We start from the raw sequence: 15,463 nt of genomic DNA on the forward strand, positions 1-15,463 counted from the left end.
GCCCCCCCCCCCCGTCCTCTGACTAGGACAATGGTGACAGCTGGAATAGGGTGTCTCTGGCACTCGCCAAGAGAGAGGAGAAACAGGAGAGTTAGGACAGGGAGGTTTGGAGAGCTTTGTTTTCAGAGGAACCAAGGGTATGTGGCCTGGAAACACCTGAGATATTTGAGGGTTGTAGGAGGGATATTCTGTAGAGAGGGTAACAGTCTGTGGAGAACATTTCCTGTGTAACTGCCAACCCCTGTCTGCCAACCACGCTGCTGCTCCCCCGCTCCACGGCACACCCTCAGCCCTGCAGACCCCAGGCAGGGCTGGGAAGTACCCCTCTCACCTACCCTTCCTCTCTACACTCTTGCTCCCCACGAGCCTGGCAACTCCTCACACCCTTGCTGGTGGCATGTCTCCATCCCTCTGGCTGGGCCCCCAGCCTGGAGTTTTCTCATGGCCATCCATACCAGTCTACCACGTATAAAGAAATAATTCTTCTCCTCCTCCCCCTCCTTCTTCTTTTTTTTAAGAGTTTATTTATTAATTTGACACAGGAGAGAGAGAGAGCACAAGCAGGGGGAGCAGCAGGCAGAGGGAGAAGCAGACGCCCCTTGGAGCAGGGAAATCATGACCTGAGCCGAAGGCAGACGCCTAACCGACTGAGCTACCCAGGCGCCTCTAGAGAAATTATTCTGAAGCCCCCCCTGGTGTCCCCCCTTGGCTCAGAAGTTGATACTAGGTCTTGTTCCAGTCTTCCATCCAAGCGAGTGTCCTCTTCTGGACTTTCACTGTGTGTGTTCTCTGGCCCCACCTTGCCCCTCCCCCCTCCCCCTCTGCCTGGTGTGTCTCTGCGGGAGTGCCCCAGCTCCACCCCATCCTGCAAGGGCTCATCCATTCGGGCCACCTCAGCACACAGGAATCCGCTCTCTGAGGGGGGCTCCAGCACTCGGTGTTTTACCTCACAGCACAACCCTCCACTCTTGCCTAATGGTGTCATGTATGTCTTTCCCCAGCCTATAGTGAGCTTCTTTTTTTTTTTTTTTAAGATTTTATTTATTTATTTGACAGAGATAGAGACAGCCAGCGAGAGAGGGAACACAAGCAGGGGGAGTGGGAGAGGAAGAAGCAGGCTCATAGCGGAGGAGCCTGATGTGGGGCTCGATCCCACAACGCCGGGATCACGCCCTGAGCCGAAGGCAGACGCTTTAACCGCTATGCCACCCAGGCGCCCCTATAGTGAGCTTCTTAAGAGTGGGCACAATTCATTCAGAAATGTTTGTCCTGGTGTCCAGTGTGTGCCAGGCACTATGCTGAGTTCACCACAGGTGGCGGGAGTGTGGCCCTGTCCCCTGGTCCCTTACCTCCGTCCACATCCTGTAGTTCTTTATTTCTCTCCATGCCACCAGAGACCTCTGCATATAGTGTCCTTTGCCCTCTGGTTCAGGGAGGGCCCAGGAGGGCCAGGGAGTTAAGCCTGAGGCCTCTGTGTCCCCTGGAGCAAATGCGTTCATTTCGGTCTGGTCCTACCTTGGCGTGGGACGGGCCTGGCTTCGCAGCGGGAAGCACAGCCAGCTCTCCTGGAGAATGGGACCCAATGCCATCCCATGTTGGAGCATCAGAGAACAATAGCTGGAGTTTTCATAGTGGGAAACATAATATTCAGCATGCCAGCAACCTCTAGCCATGACTGTCGTTTTGAATCTTTGCCCATTCTCAGGTTTTGGCCTTGGACTATTATGAAGGTTGGGATGCCTGGGGCTGTGTTGAACATGGGCCGTGTGGGTTTGTCGACTGTCGTAGTAGAAAGAATAGTGGTGATGATGGCTGACTGAGGAAAAGGTACAGATGAGAGCAGCCTCCCTGCTCTCTGCATTATTGCTCCTTGGTCCCCAGTCACTGCTCCCCGAGCCTGTGAGTGCACCCCTCTGGCATGGTTTGCCTGCCCCCTCTCCAAGCAGGTTGCTTTTCCAGCTCATGGGTAAATATTGACCTACTTGGGTTTCAGATGCCTGCCCCTCTAAACTCCTGCTGGGCTGGATAAACACACTGGGATAACATCTCTTGAAAATAAGAGTTGCTTTTGGAGAGGCTATAATGTGATGGACCCACTCACTGAGTCCTTGTAATGGGCAGCACTGTGCTGGGCACCCCCCCCCCCCCCCCCCCCCCCCCCCCCCCCCCCGGCCCGCCCTCCCTCTGGGGCTTGTGGTCCAGTTGGGGAGATAGGACTCAGATACTGGGAATGCTTGGAGGCTGTGTGCAAGGCAGCTGCAAGGATCCTGAATGTGAATTCTCGCCTGAGTAGGAGTGGCCCTCTGTGACCACCAGATCTTTCCCCTTTCTCTGGTTTTAAGTGGAATTCAGTCAAGTGCCAAAACGTCTGCTCCAGACAATGCGCGATGTGGTCTGGCAGGACGGGGGCTTGGCCAGTGCTCTGTGGGGAGGAGATGAGAACAGGGATGGGCTGCAGGGACTAGGCTGGGAGGAGGGAGCTGCTGTGGTTTGTGAATCTGCTCCTTGACCTGTCCCTGGACCTGCTCCTGGACTTCAGCTCTTACGGGGGCCTCCTCCCTGGGTGTCTCTCAGTTGCATGTGTCCAAAGCCGAGTCCCTTTCTTGCTTGTAAAGCATATTTTCTTCCTCCCCACTGTTCTCTCAGCACTCCCCCGCCCCATGCTTGGACCCTGCACCTCCCTTCTTAGTCCTCTGAAATGAGCTGGGTTCTTTTGTCAGGTGTTTGCTGCTTGAGCTGAGGGGTCTAAGACTCGGTCTTGTCTCTGTGATTCGGACCCCAGTGAAGATCCTGGGTAGCTGGAAGGCTGAGGCCAGAGGCCAAGGAGGCTGAGGTTTCCAGGCAGACAAGGAATCAATTTTGAGCACTGATGTGGGAGCACGGTCATGCCAGGAGGCAGAACTGGCCCGACCAGTTAGAGGGAGGTCTGACCTTTCCAATTTGTTTCTGTGTGTGTGTGTCTGTGGGGTTAGGCAGAGGTTAGGATGTGTAGTGGTCCAAAATTACCTTTCTAGTTCTTTGGGGTGGATCTCCTCCCTGTCTGGCTTCTAGCCATGTAGCTTGGTTCCCTGTTCTTTGTTGCTTCTTTAGGCCCCTGGGAAGCCATAGGGCCCATGCACATTGGGTAGAGGCCATCCTAGGGCAGGTGAGCGAAGTATCTGCTTTGTGGGAGGATGAGATCCTGGGAAGTTTCCATCCTGGGGCATCTTAGAGGAAGCTGAGGTGCTGTGGCCAAGGCTGACCTAGGACCTGCTTTGATGGGCAAGGAGAGGAACCTGTGAGATCTGAGGCAAGCCAGACACACTCAGGAGACTGGTCCTTCACTCTATACATATCATACCCTTACCTGAAAGATGCTATTCCCCCTCCCCATACACCCCTCACACACATAGTGGGGGCCAGGAGGCTGCTAGGTCTCAGGATCAGATGACGGCCGGCTGGGGGCCTCATGCAGTTCTGACCTTGGACTTGGTGCCCAGGCAGGGACAGAGTTGGAACGGTGCCAGCGGCAGGCGGATGAGGTGACAGAAATCATGCTCGACAACTTCGGCAAGGTCCTGGAGCGCGATGGGAAACTGGCGGAGCTGGAGCAGCGTTCGGACCAACTGCTGGACATGGTGTGAGGCTGGGGAAGCAGGGATGGGGTGGGAGAGGCCATGGGGAGTCCTCAGAGAGAGTTCTCAGGCTGTGCTCAGGGTCTCCAGGCCCTTGGTGGGGCCTAAGGCTTGCTTGAGGGCCGGCATGGGGCCTATAGGTTTGTTGAGGTGCCTGTAGCCTAGATAAGCTCCAGGTAGGCCTCATGAAGTAAAAAGTCCTTGGGTCGAAGCTGTGGACCTTCCTAAAGGTTGAGGGCTGCTATTGTTAACTGGGCCCGAGCCTGTAGGGGTGCGAGTCAAGGGCTACACCAGTGTCTGAGACCAGAATGAGGCTGGGAGGGCCCAGGCGGGCTATATGGAGAAGGAGAGCAGACAGGCTGGAAAGATGCAGGAGATTAGGCCTTGCTCGGGGGGAGGGTTGGGAGAACCTGGCCCTGGGGCTCCAGGGAAACCACTAACTCCCACCCTGTGTCTGGGGATGTCCACAGAGCTCAGCCTTCAGCAAGACAACCAAGACCCTGGCTCAGAAGAAGCGCTGGGAGAACATGCGTTGCTGGATCTACTTGGGGCTGGTGGTGGGCGCCGGCCTACTCATCCTCCTGATTGTGCTGCTGGCCATCTTTCTCCCACAGAGCAGTGGGGGCAGCAGTGCCCCACAGGCCGAGGGTGCTGCCTCAGGGTCCAGGAACTGACCCAGCTGGGCCTGGAGGACAGGCCAAGTGGCCGCACTGGCTGGTCCTGGTGTCCAGAGAACCCTGGCATTTGCTTCCATCTGAGCCACCCGACTGAGCACTGAAGAGCGACCCTGATGTGTGCACCTTTGCATCTCCTATCACGCCACAGACTGGCCCGGGCAGGCCAGCCCCACCTGGAGATCAGTAAAAGCTGCTGTTTGGTTAAAAGCTGGTGTGTGTGCATATGTGTGTGTCTATGTGTGTGTGCGTACGCATGCATGTGTGTGTGTGTGTGTGTGTGAAGCTCTCCAAGTTGGTTCATCCTGCTCTGCCTCCACTCCTGGGGGTTGCTTAAAAAGTTGGTAGAAGGACTTCACCCCTGGGAAGTGGCCCCTTTCCTCTTCCTTCTGTATTTGATCCAACCCTACCCAGACAGATCCTGGGGTACAGGTGCAAAGACAGAGTGGCTCCCAAACCAGACCCTTCAACCAGGGCCCTCTGAGCCTGTTTCCCTCAGAATTAACTCTATTCTTTTTCTGATGTCTTGAGGATGCTCAGAATAGGACTCCAGAAGAGGAAAGCACCTTAAAGGTGTTTCTATCTCACAAGGCTCTCACTTTTTTTTTTTAAGATTTTATTTATTTATTTGAGGGAGAGCGAAAGAGTGAGAGAGCAAGCGCAAGCAGGGGGGAGGGGCAGAGGGAGAAGGAGAAGCAGGCTCCCCGCTGAGCAGGGAGCCCAGTGTGGGCCTCAATCCTACGACCCTGGGATAATGACTTGAGCTGAAGGCAGACGCTTAACCATGACTGAGCCACCCAGGCGTCCCAAGGCTCTCATTTTTGAATAGACTTTTCTCTCTCTGAACACTCTGTCCTCAATTTCTCTCCGATGTTCTTCCTCAAGCTTTACACCTGAGTACAGATGAGGCAGATAGCAGTGAAAATGGGAAAGGCTTCTTCGGTGCTGTAATGTATCGTCACAAAGGATAGCCTAGAGTTTGCCCTGTAGGAAAGAATTTGGCCTTTTCAAAGCTCCAGGGCCACACAGGGCTAAGCTGGCAGGGCCTCAGGGTCACAGGAAAGATGATTGGGTAAAGGCCTCGGAAGAAGGAAAGAAAGCCCTACCAGGACTGCGGAATCTGGGCAGTCTTTGCCTGGCCTACTTGACTGCACTTCAAACTCAAGTGTGGGTGGAAGGGGCATTCAGGGTCAAGTGTGTAACCGAAGCAGCTCCTTGTTAGGTAAAGTGGGGGCTACTGACAGAGAAACAAGAACAAAGCTGAGAGTTGCGTGGAGCTTTATCTCTCACAGAGCTTGTTACTTCTACTGGGCTCATTACCCTCTTCTTTTCAGAAAGATGGAGAAAAAAACTTGGCCCTGTAGTTGGTCAGCAACACCACTTCAAGTCCATGTGAATTTGGGCAAGCCACTTCTGAGACTTGGGTTTTACATACGTAAAAAGGGACATACTTAACTCCCAGAACAATTGTGAGGATTATTTATATTGTGTGTAAAACATCCATCCATGTAATGGTTCTAGGTGCCAAATACATGGTAGCTATCATCCAAATCATTTAGTGCGGTTCTCAAACCTGCCTCACATTAGAATCATCTGTAGAACTTCTGAAAATACCACCCCCCCCAGGCCTAGATCAGTGAGTACCAGAACGAAGATTTAAGTCCGAGTCTGAGGAATTCCTGGGCACCACACGTTGGCCACTGGCCTACACAGCTTCCTTATGGGGCCCAGATCAGATCAATCACTCTGAGGGTAAGTATCTGACACAGGGTTATTTTCCCCTAAAGCTGCAACCCCTCGTTCTCTCTCCAGGATAGTCATGAGTAGTCAGGGATGCAAACCGCTTACTGAATTCAAGCCACTAATTTCATAGAAGCTAGGGGGGGAGGCTGCGCAACGGGCTGAAGGTCACACACGTAGTTCCATGTGCGGGTCAGGCCCCAGATTCCCCAGCAGGGAGCTTCCCGCTCTAGGTGGCGGAGTTTTGCCCCACCCTTTATTGCGCCTAACACAGAAGAGATGAGCAGGAAATTTTTGTTTTGCGGGTCAGAGGAGAATCGAGAGCCAACTCCTGAACCCCCTGGAGTGCAGCAGGTGCAGAAGTACCCGGCGGGCACGGGGCAGAGCAGCGGGAAACGCCGTGACTCCAGGTTCGCAGTACCCTGAGCCCCTGCGCCAGCACCTCGCTCTCTGGAGGGCCTCTAGCACCTGCACGTCCTAGGCCCTCTGAGCCACATAACGGACTGACACGACCCCTACAGCCCCCACACACCTGGCTTTCCAGGGCGCTGTGGACGGAAACCACACCTCACTCCCAGATCGCCCTCCCTAGGTTCGGAGTCCAAAACAGATGTTTGTCTGACCGGCCCCAGCCCCTGCCATTGGCTTTAGCCTTTGGTCACCTGATTTATTCGAGCCAACGAGAGGCAGCAGAATTAATACTTCCGCTTCCAATACCCCTAACGAGCCTCTGTGCCCGCCTTCCAGACGCTCTGATTGGTCTTCCTCTCTCAGGCCCGCAGCTTATTGGCCAGCGTCGCGGGGCCGTAATCCAGCGGAGTGCGAGGGTTGTGTCAGATAGCCCGGCTGCCATGGCGTCGTATTTCGATGAACATGACTGTGAGCCGTTGGATTCCGAGCAGGAAGCCCGAACCAATATGCTGCTGGAGCTCGCAAGGTGGGCGCTGGGTGGTGGGAGGTGGGGGCCCAGGTGGCAGGTTCCTGGGCTGGGGCTGGGGGGAGAAGGTGGATTATATGGGGCAGAGATTCTGGGGAGGACGGATGAATAATCTGGAGAGTCTATGGCCATACCACCCTGAACGGGCCAGATCTCGTCTGAATAATCTGGAGAGTTAGTCCAGAGACGAGATTCGAGGAAGGTCAGTAATTTGGATCATCCGTGGTTAGGGGGCAAGGGGATTGTGGGAAAGACTGGAGCTGGCGAATAGGGGGGAGTCCCCAGCGGGAGGGCACCCGGTTCTGGCAGGTACGGGAGAAAACGAGTTGTGGGGACAGGGGAGGGGCCTTGTGGGTGTGAATAGGTACATTCGTTAGGAACAAGCACGGAAGTCCGTACTGCCACTTGGAATCTGGCTTTACCAGGTCATTTCTACATGGCCTGAGTAACTTCGCTGGGCCTGTTGCCTCACGTGTAAAATGGGACTAAACAGCTTGCATGCTTGGGGTTGTCTTATAGCAACTGTAAACCATTTCCCACTGTGCTTTTTATCTACTTTTGCAGGGTAGCTGTTAGTACCAGCTGTTCAGGGTATTTATCTGTTAATGCCTAGTGGATTGTGGGGGGCAAAGAAAAAGTATGGTTTTCTTTGGTTCTGAACATGGTCGTTCTTCCCAGGTCACTTTTCAACAGGATGGACTTTGAAGACTTGGGGTTGGTAGTAGACTGGGATCACCACTTGCCTCCACCTGCTGCCAAGACTGTGGTTGAGAACCTTCCCAGGACAGTCATCAGGGGCTCTCAGGCTGGTAAGAACACTAGTTCTTTCTGCTGTTTGGGGCAGGCTTGCCAGACCCACCACCTCCCAACCTAGAGTGGTCTAGCCCTTCAATTTTCCAGGTCAGGTTGGGGCAAGAATGTCCTTCAGGAGTGGGAGCCGGGAGGTAGGGCCTGTAGCAACTCTCCTGATTAGCACTCCCTCCTAAAGAGCTCAAGTGCCCCGTGTGTCTTTTGGAATTTGAGGAGGAGGAGACTGCCATTGAGATGCCTTGCCATCATCTCTTCCATTCCAACTGCATTCTACCCTGGCTAAGCAAGGTACTGCTTCCTTTCTCTCAGCCCTCACCCTGCCCTGGGCCCAGTTCTCAAGCCTCTTTCTGTTTATGGACTTTTACGGGATCAGAGAAGGGAGAGGGGTAGAGGTGGGAACTGGGAGCAGGGGACAGATGATAGGTTATGAAGACCTGACCTGGGCCAGAACACTGCCCTCCTTTTCTCAGACAAACTCCTGCCCCCTTTGCCGCCACGAGCTGCCCACTGATGATGGTGCTTATGAGGAGCACAGACGAGATAAGGTAGGGCTGGTGGCAAGTGGAGAGGTCGGGTGGTAATGGGGACCCCCAAGTCCCTGTCCTCAGCGTTCTCATTCCGTATGTTAGCAGGCCTGGGGAGGCCTCAGGGTCGCTGGCTCTGGTCGTCTTCCTGGTGACTTTCGCAAGGCACAAGAGCCCTGGCAGTGTACATGCTAGGGCCTGAAAACAGTGATAGGCAGCCCCGTGATAGCTGTCCCATCGCTCCACCCACAGGCCTTCAGGTATGGCCCATGCCCAGTGCGCCCTCTTTCCTTCAGGCTCGCAAGCAGCAGCAAAAGCACCGACTTGAGAACCTCCACGGAGCCATGTACACATGAGGTGCCCGGGGCTGAGCACCTGTCCTCCACAGCATCTTCCTCTCGCACCTCAATCCTCATTAAAGATTTCTTTACCCACCCTGCACTGCATTGCTCACAGGCCTGGGCAGGGGCTCTGCACCCTCCATAAGGTCCCTACTGCTATCAGGGAAGGTGGGCCTGAACCACAGAAAGCACCAGACTGCATGTCCCTTCCTGCTATGCCTTTTGGCCTGAGAGCAGTGGAGCCCAGGTCAGGAACCTGGCCACTGGACCAGTCAGTGCTTGGGCCTATGTGCTCATTGTTGGAAAGCAAAATATGTCAGGGTCTGGCATTCAATGGCTACTTACAGATGGTAAAGAAAAATTAGCCTACATCTCTCTCCCCTGCAATTTTTAGTCAACCTTGGAATCCCACAAGTTTTCTTTAGCTTCACTGTGAAAATTGCTTCTAGCATTTTAAAATTGCTCTGTGGATGATTCCCCCCCCCGCCCCATATCCCTTACTAAGGAAGCAAACTTCAAACCACACTCTGAGTGGGGGAAGGATCACATCAGTTCTTCAGACTGTTGAAAGGCCTAGAGAGGGTTTCAAGCCCTTGAGGGGTACTTGGATAGCACCAGGCATCCTTTACTCTTGGCAGCCCTACTGAAAGAGCATGGGGCACTCAGGACTCTCCCTGAGGGCAGGGGTTTCCTCCCATCCTTTGGCTTTCAAAGCCGTCCTGGCTTAGGCCCTCCCTTGATTCTTTAGAACAGACTACAAACATGCAAATTAGAATTCTTTTAATAGATTAAAAAAAAAAAGTACTAAAATACCCATGTGGTTCTGCTGTATTATTTGCCCAAAAGAAAGTAAGGGGCAGAGTGAAGAATCCCAGTGCAGCTCCGTGGGCCCAAAAGTGGGCCTTCCCACAGACTAAGGAGTGCTCCCCGTTCCACGCCCCGACTTCTGTCCCTCTTGCTATTCCCAGCCCCCAATTCCTGCAGCAGGAAAACCCCAGTGGTGTGGCCTTGGTACTGGGGAGTAGAAGGCACCTGAAGGGCTGGCTGGGCGAGTGAGGATATGTGACCTTTAAACATAAAAACAACACTGCGGAGTTGGGGAGTAGCTTGTGTGCGGCCCAGGCAGCTGCCAGGCCTGCTCCGCTACGGCACAGGTGGGTGTGGGATGGCCATTCCTCCAGCAGCAAGGAAGCCTATATCCCAGCAGAATACTTTCTCAAAATCGTTTTTGGTACAAAATAAATGCAAAGTTATGAGGTGGGGAGCTGCTGAGGCTGGGCCAGCCACCCTCCCCAGACCTCAGATCATGGCGATGCTTTCGGGAGCACAGTTGAGGTGAGTGGAGGTGCTACTGCTCCCGGAGGATTTGCAGGCCCTGCCAGGGGCAGGCTGCAGTGCAGCCACCAGTGTCTCTGAGGAGACTGCCCCAAACTCATAGCTGAAGGTGCCGTAGAAAATGAGGATGTCAATCACAAACACCCACTCGCACAGTGCTGCCCCGTGCTGCAGCTGAGAGCTCTCGTGCATAAAGAAGACACCGCCTGGAATGCGGCTAAGGAAGTGTTCAGTAGGACATGTGCGAGCTGGTGACACTCTTATCTCCCCAGATCGTTAGCTAAGCTGGGGCAAAGAGCCAGGTCTTACCACCTGGAGGGGAAGAAGGAAACCGCACTGGGCAGTATTTTCTGGATATACGTATGCCGGGCTCTCCCCCACCCTCCACCTCACCCCCACCCCCTGGGTCTTGGGTGGGGAAAGGCTGGGATAGAGCAGGAGTTCCTGGCTGCCCTGTCCTGGAAGGATACTGAGAATTAGGGTGACAAAGGCGATGGCTGCCAGTACAATCCGCAGGTAGGCCATAGCCAGGTCTTGGGGGGCAGTGGCCCCATGGTAGGAGAGGGCACAGTGCAGGCAGACGAAGAGCAGTCCAGCGGGGAAGGCCACACCAGTTCCAATATAGTGCAGAGACTTTGCATGATCCACCTGGGCTCAGAAAAGGGCTGATCTGTGAAGCAGCCCTACCTCCACCACCCCTCTTTCCCCCTCTCTCCCCCTTCCCTCCCAGCCCCTCCTCTCCCCACCCTCAGCCTTCAAGGGGTATCTCTGCAACTGGGGTCAGCCTTCAGGGGACTGAGGGCACCTGCAGACAACCAGCCCCGTTAGTAAAACTTCAAGAGGCAGGCAGGTGGGCACACCTGGAAGTTGCCGACTACCACGAGGCCCGCAGCATTGGTGCAGCCCGTGATGAGTGTCGTGGTGTTAACCCAGGAATGACGACTCTGCTCCAGGAGCTTCCCATAGAGCAGCAGGCAGATCAGGACCACTGGGGGAAGAGAGCAGAGGTGGGGCCGGCACTGGTGCCCTCCTCCCACCAACTCCCCACCCCCACCCGCGCCAGACACTCTGAGGGCTGAAAGGGAATAGAAGGGCAGGTAGTGAACTGGGTTTCCTCAGGCTCTGGCCAGCAGGGTGGCTGTGTGGGAGCCTTTGGGCCTTGTTAAGGGAACAGGAGAGAAGTGGCCACTCTTGCTTTAGCCCTTGGTGGGGTGGGCTACACTGAACAAGGGTTTCCTGGGCCTTTCTGGGAGGGGGGGTAGAGGAGTGGGTTCGACTGGGCTGGCTAGGGGGGCTGAGGGCACAACTCACCCATGAAAGCACCCATGTTGCCAATGAGGCTGAAGAGGCAGCTCTCTGGGGGATATGTGCCACATTTGCTGGGGGTGGGGGGCAAGGACAGAGTGAGAGAGGGGCAGGAGCACTAGCACCCCCATTCTGGCCCATCTGTCTCTTGCTTTATCTGTGCTTGTTCCTTAGCAGGCAAGCCACTGATTTATGAGAAGTGCCAGTTGTGTATCACAAACAACCAGCCCCAGGCTGGGCCCTCCCCCAAAGCAGAGCTCATGTGTGTGATGGGTATGGGAGTGCCCAGGATTGCTTGGCAGAGCCCGAGACTCCTTGGACTCCCTGAGATTGTCAAGGCCTGCAGCCAGTCTGGCTCCCCTTGAGCCAGAACTGGGGCTGGGCAATCAGGGCTTGAGCTTCCGTCCAGGTGCCTCCACTTCCTAGCTGTGTGACCTGGACGGATGACATACCTCAGTCTGTTTTCTTGCCTACAGTGAAAACAATAGCTGCCCCGGGGCTGGTAGGAGTCAATGGCGCTATGCATGTAGAGCATTCAGCACAGTGCTGGGCACATAGTGACTGGCACGGAGGATTGTTAGTAAATAATCCAAATACACTCCTGATTCCTGAGACTGAGGGATAGGTCTTTGTCTGAGGGGCTTGGGTCTCCCTGACCTGCCCGGTTTCCAGGCTTTACCTGATGAGGGGGACATCGTCCAGGGTGCAGCAGGTCTTGGGGCCCCCTTGTTCAATGGGGTCAGGAGAGCAGGATTCGTTGTAGGACCTGGTAGGCAGGACAGAGAGTAGCCTGGGGAAAAGGGGTTCCCCCAGGTTCTCGGGCTGTAGCCTCAGGCCCTCTCAGAGACCACCCTTCCAGACTTCCCTTCGCAGGGACAGAAGAGACCACTTCCCAGAACTGGCCTGAGACAGAAGCCAAAGGGTTGAAGGGATGGTGGGAAACAGGTAGATGGGCATGAAGCCATGCCTGGGGAGGGGCAGGCGTCAGATAAGAGCAGTGAGGCCCAGGGTCTCCGTCTGGCTGGCAGCTGCCCCGACCCAAGAGGGAAGAGAGATGAAGGGAGCTTTAGAGGGAGGCTGTCTGCGGAGTGCGCCATACCAGTTCTCCACAGGGCATGCGTGGCGGTTCGTCACGGCCATGGCATACCTGCGGGAGCAGAACTGTCACCCCACACTCATGGCCCTCCCAGCCCAGCTTTCCCCCATGGACTCTTTCTCTTGATTCTGGCCCCATTCAGCCTTTGTTCTTGTTGGGGACTCAAGTTGAGGTGGCTCTGAAGCTTGATAGCACACGAGAACCCACAGCATGGCCCCAAGCTCAAGGACATCTGGAAGTGGCCCTGGCTAAAAGGTCTGTCAGGGTCACCCTACTGGACAGCAGTGATGCCAGCCTGTCTGAAGGGGCTGTGTGCCCAGGCACCAGGCCAGGCTTTGGAGATAGCTAGAGTGATCCTGGGTACCACTCTGGAGCCCCCAGCAGGACGAGGGACTCTGTGTGTGCCACTGAGCTCCTGTTGGGTCCTGGCTGGGCCCTAGCCCTCCTCAGCCTCTTCTCATTTTGTCCCTTACTTGCCCTCCCCCTCCCCTCTTTACTCACACAGTCCATAGGCCTGTGATGGAGAATGCTGACAAGCTGACAGGAAGGAGGATCCAGGCGGTCATGAGGGAGGGGAGCCAGGATGGTGGTGGTGTGGGGGGAAGGACTAGAGGTAGGTGGGAAAGAGGGGGCCGGCCCAGCTACCTTAAGATACTTTGCCAAAACCATCAGCGGCCCAGGCCTGGTGGAGAGAGACAGGTCAAAGTCCAGGGTCCAGTGACTGGCCGAAGCCGGTGGGGGGAGAAGGTGGTCAACACCCGATTCACAGCGCCCGCATGTGGGGCTGAGCCCACGCCAGAACGTGGACAACCTTCTGGTCTCCACCGTGGGTCTCCGCGTGCCACCAGAATGCCACCCGTGCGCCCAGACACTCAGGCGGGGCCGTAACATCTGGGGAGGTAGTCCCGCTCCCACGCCGGAGGGCCCGGGCTGGGGGAGGGGCTGCAGTCCGGGCCGTCCAGGGGGCCGCGCGGAGGAGAGCCTGCGGGCGGGTGCGGGCCCCGGGAGAGCGGCGGCCACGCGCAGGCAACCACCTGACCGCGGGCGCCCGGGGATGAGGCGAGTTCCCGCAGGAAGCCCGGCCCCCGCCCGCGTGGGCGCACGGAGCCCCCCGGGAGCCGGGGACGTGAGCCTCCCCATTGGATCCCCCGAGGGCCAGGGACGCGAAGGGGCCCAGTACGCACCTCCCCGGAGCGCCCCGCCGCCGCCGCTGCCGCACCCCGCTTGGCCCCGCGTGCCGCTGTTTCTGGCTGCGGCCCTTGGAGCAGCCCTGGAAGGTTTAAAGGGCCCGAGCGGCCCCCCCCGGCGCCCCAGCCGCGCCGCGCCGCCCGCCGGGACGTGGAGTCCGCGCCGCCCCTGTCCCCGCGCCGGCGCCGGGAAGGAGACTACAACTCCCGAGCCCCCGCTCCAGAGCGGCGGTGGAAGCGTGGGCGGCGCCTCGCCTTCGGGGGGCCTGAGCGCCGAGGGCTGTGGCGTGGGACTCGGGCGGAGGCTCCGACTGCGAGATGCCCATAGTCCCCCGTTGTTTTTGCGCCGCTCTGATTGGCATCGCGCACAAGGCTGGAGGAAGCCTTGCCGCTGGGCACATTTTTGCAGCCCCGACCCGTCGACAGTGAGAGTTGGGGGAACATCCCTCAAGGCGGTGCCCCGTGCCTGCTTCAGTCCTAGGGCAGTCGGGTCCGCGAAGAAGGGCGCACAAAGCCTTGGGGGTTAAGTTCAAGCGCCCTGGATTTGGCTTATGCTTCCTTCGGCTCAGCAAACTCTGGAGGAGGACTACTTACCTCAGATACTTTTTATTTTCAAGGGTCCAAGTACACAGAATATTGTCCAGAAGTCAGTGTCCAAAACATTTTTCCTGGCTGATGAACACTTAACTTGAAACAAGGCTACAGAGTCCAATGGATACCCATGGTCACACATGGCTAGGTATTGGTAAGCAAGAGATAAGGGGCAGACTGGAGACCCAGAACAATTTGGGAAGAGGAAACAGGATAGTGCGGGAATAAATTCACCAAAATGTACAGGCCAAGGGTGTCTTCTTGGACCTTCTTTTCATGATTAAAAGGGTGTGAATACTTTTCACATATGAGAAGTGTGTTCAGCACTCTAAGAAGCCTGGCAGGTGCTAGCACCCCTGTGAGACAGCACCAGAGCTGACCCATCATTACCTGAGGGGAACATGGGCCCAGGTTGCCAGAAGCAGGGGAAGCTTAGGTCTGGCAGCATTGGTGAGTCAAAGGTAATGTGCAGAAACAGGGGGCCCTGTATTGTGAGGAGAAAATGGAGCAGATAAACTGCACAAGGGCTTGAAGGAGCAACCTTTTTTGGACCCAATGGAAGGTAAAAATGGAAACTGGAAATCTGCTGGAGAGCCCTTTTCCCAATTGCATCAGGACACAGTTAAAGCAGGTTCAAGAAGTATGGCTGAGCAGGGGTGCGTGGGTGGCTCAGTTGGTTAAGCATCTGCCTTCGGCTCAGGTCATCCCCCCAGGTCCTGATCCTAAGGTCCTGGGATTGTCCTTGCTCAGCGGGGCCGCCCGCTTCTCCCTGCTTGTTCCCTCTATCTCTGTCAAATAAAATCTAAAAAAAAAATATGGCTGTGCAGAGTGATTACTGTACAGTACCTGGCTGGATGGATCAGTGGGGTATAAAATCCAGTCCACTTTTTGCCGGTCATGCCTTGTGCCCAAGACACAGAAGTATCGCTTTCTAATTCATAGAGAAGCACCGTCTTTCTGCCCAGGTGTGTTCCCATTTGGAACAGGCACCTTTTTCTCACCTGCCCAATGGCGCTGTGAACCCTCAGCATTTCCTACTTCACTGGGAGCTTTGCAAGTCTTAGTCAACACTTAACTATATTCTGCTGAGCTCGGTTTGAGTTCCTGTCCAACTGTTACCATGGGGAAGACCTGAGTGGCTACTTAGGTCCTAAACTGGCTATTCTAACATAAAGTGGGGTAAGACGGGCACTCCAGAACTGTGACAGAGAGGCAAATTTTGGCTTAATAGGATAATCTCAGCAGTCCCTAAAGTAGAATTACCCCAAGATAGAACTCCCTATGACAGAAGGGCTCTTCATGGGTAATT

The 15,463-nt window shown here is 55.6% G+C and overlaps 3 protein-coding genes across 7 annotated transcripts in view; 2 read left to right on the forward strand and 1 right to left on the reverse strand.

Moving 5' to 3' along the window:
* The window catches only part of VAMP5 (vesicle associated membrane protein 5), a 7,983-nt gene extending 3,485 nt beyond the window's left edge, over positions 1 to 4,498 (forward strand). The window contains exons 2-3 of the mRNA XM_034659465.1: positions 3,480 to 3,617; positions 4,085 to 4,498. Coding sequence (XP_034515356.1) covers positions 3,480 to 3,617; positions 4,085 to 4,288 — 342 coding nt within the window. The 3' untranslated portion in view covers positions 4,289 to 4,498. The remainder of the gene's footprint in view (positions 1 to 3,479; positions 3,618 to 4,084) is intronic.
* A 2,311-nt stretch (positions 4,499 to 6,809) lies between these two features.
* Positions 6,810 to 9,452, forward strand: RNF181 (ring finger protein 181). 2 transcript variants are annotated; one of them, XM_002922855.4, is made up of 5 exons: positions 6,810 to 6,965; positions 7,644 to 7,774; positions 7,954 to 8,063; positions 8,246 to 8,320; positions 8,596 to 9,452. In XM_002922855.4, exons 1-5 carry the CDS (start codon positions 6,880 to 6,882, stop codon positions 8,653 to 8,655), a joined length of 462 nt encoding a protein of 153 aa, XP_002922901.1. In that variant the 5' UTR covers positions 6,810 to 6,879; the 3' UTR covers positions 8,656 to 9,452. The 2 variants fall into 2 exon arrangements, with proteins under 2 accessions (XP_002922901.1, XP_034515360.1); XM_034659469.1 differs by lacking the exon at positions 8,246 to 8,320.
* Positions 9,453 to 9,606: 154 nt separating this feature from the next.
* TMEM150A (transmembrane protein 150A) lies at positions 9,607 to 13,684 on the reverse strand. 4 transcript variants are annotated; one of them, XM_034659466.1, is made up of 8 exons: positions 13,561 to 13,683; positions 12,878 to 13,058; positions 12,380 to 12,427; positions 11,960 to 12,046; positions 11,287 to 11,354; positions 10,836 to 10,963; positions 10,446 to 10,623; positions 9,607 to 10,181 (listed from the first exon to the last, which is right to left on the reverse strand). In XM_034659466.1, the coding sequence occupies exons 2-8, from the start codon at positions 12,940 to 12,942 to the stop codon at positions 9,940 to 9,942; spliced, it is 816 nt and encodes a 271-aa protein (XP_034515357.1). In that variant the 5' UTR covers positions 12,943 to 13,058; positions 13,561 to 13,683; the 3' UTR covers positions 9,607 to 9,939. The 4 variants fall into 4 exon arrangements, with proteins under 4 accessions (XP_034515357.1, XP_034515359.1, XP_034515358.1 ...); XM_034659468.1 differs by having other exon boundaries at positions 13,022 to 13,058; positions 13,561 to 13,625; XM_034659467.1 differs by lacking the exon at positions 12,380 to 12,427 and having other exon boundaries at positions 13,561 to 13,684.
* Positions 13,685 to 15,463: the final 1,779 nt, after the last annotated feature.

This window comes from Ailuropoda melanoleuca, chromosome 4 (assembly GCF_002007445.2).
Source record: "Ailuropoda melanoleuca isolate Jingjing chromosome 4, ASM200744v2, whole genome shotgun sequence".
NCBI classification, from domain to species: Eukaryota; Metazoa; Chordata; class Mammalia; order Carnivora; family Ursidae; genus Ailuropoda; species Ailuropoda melanoleuca.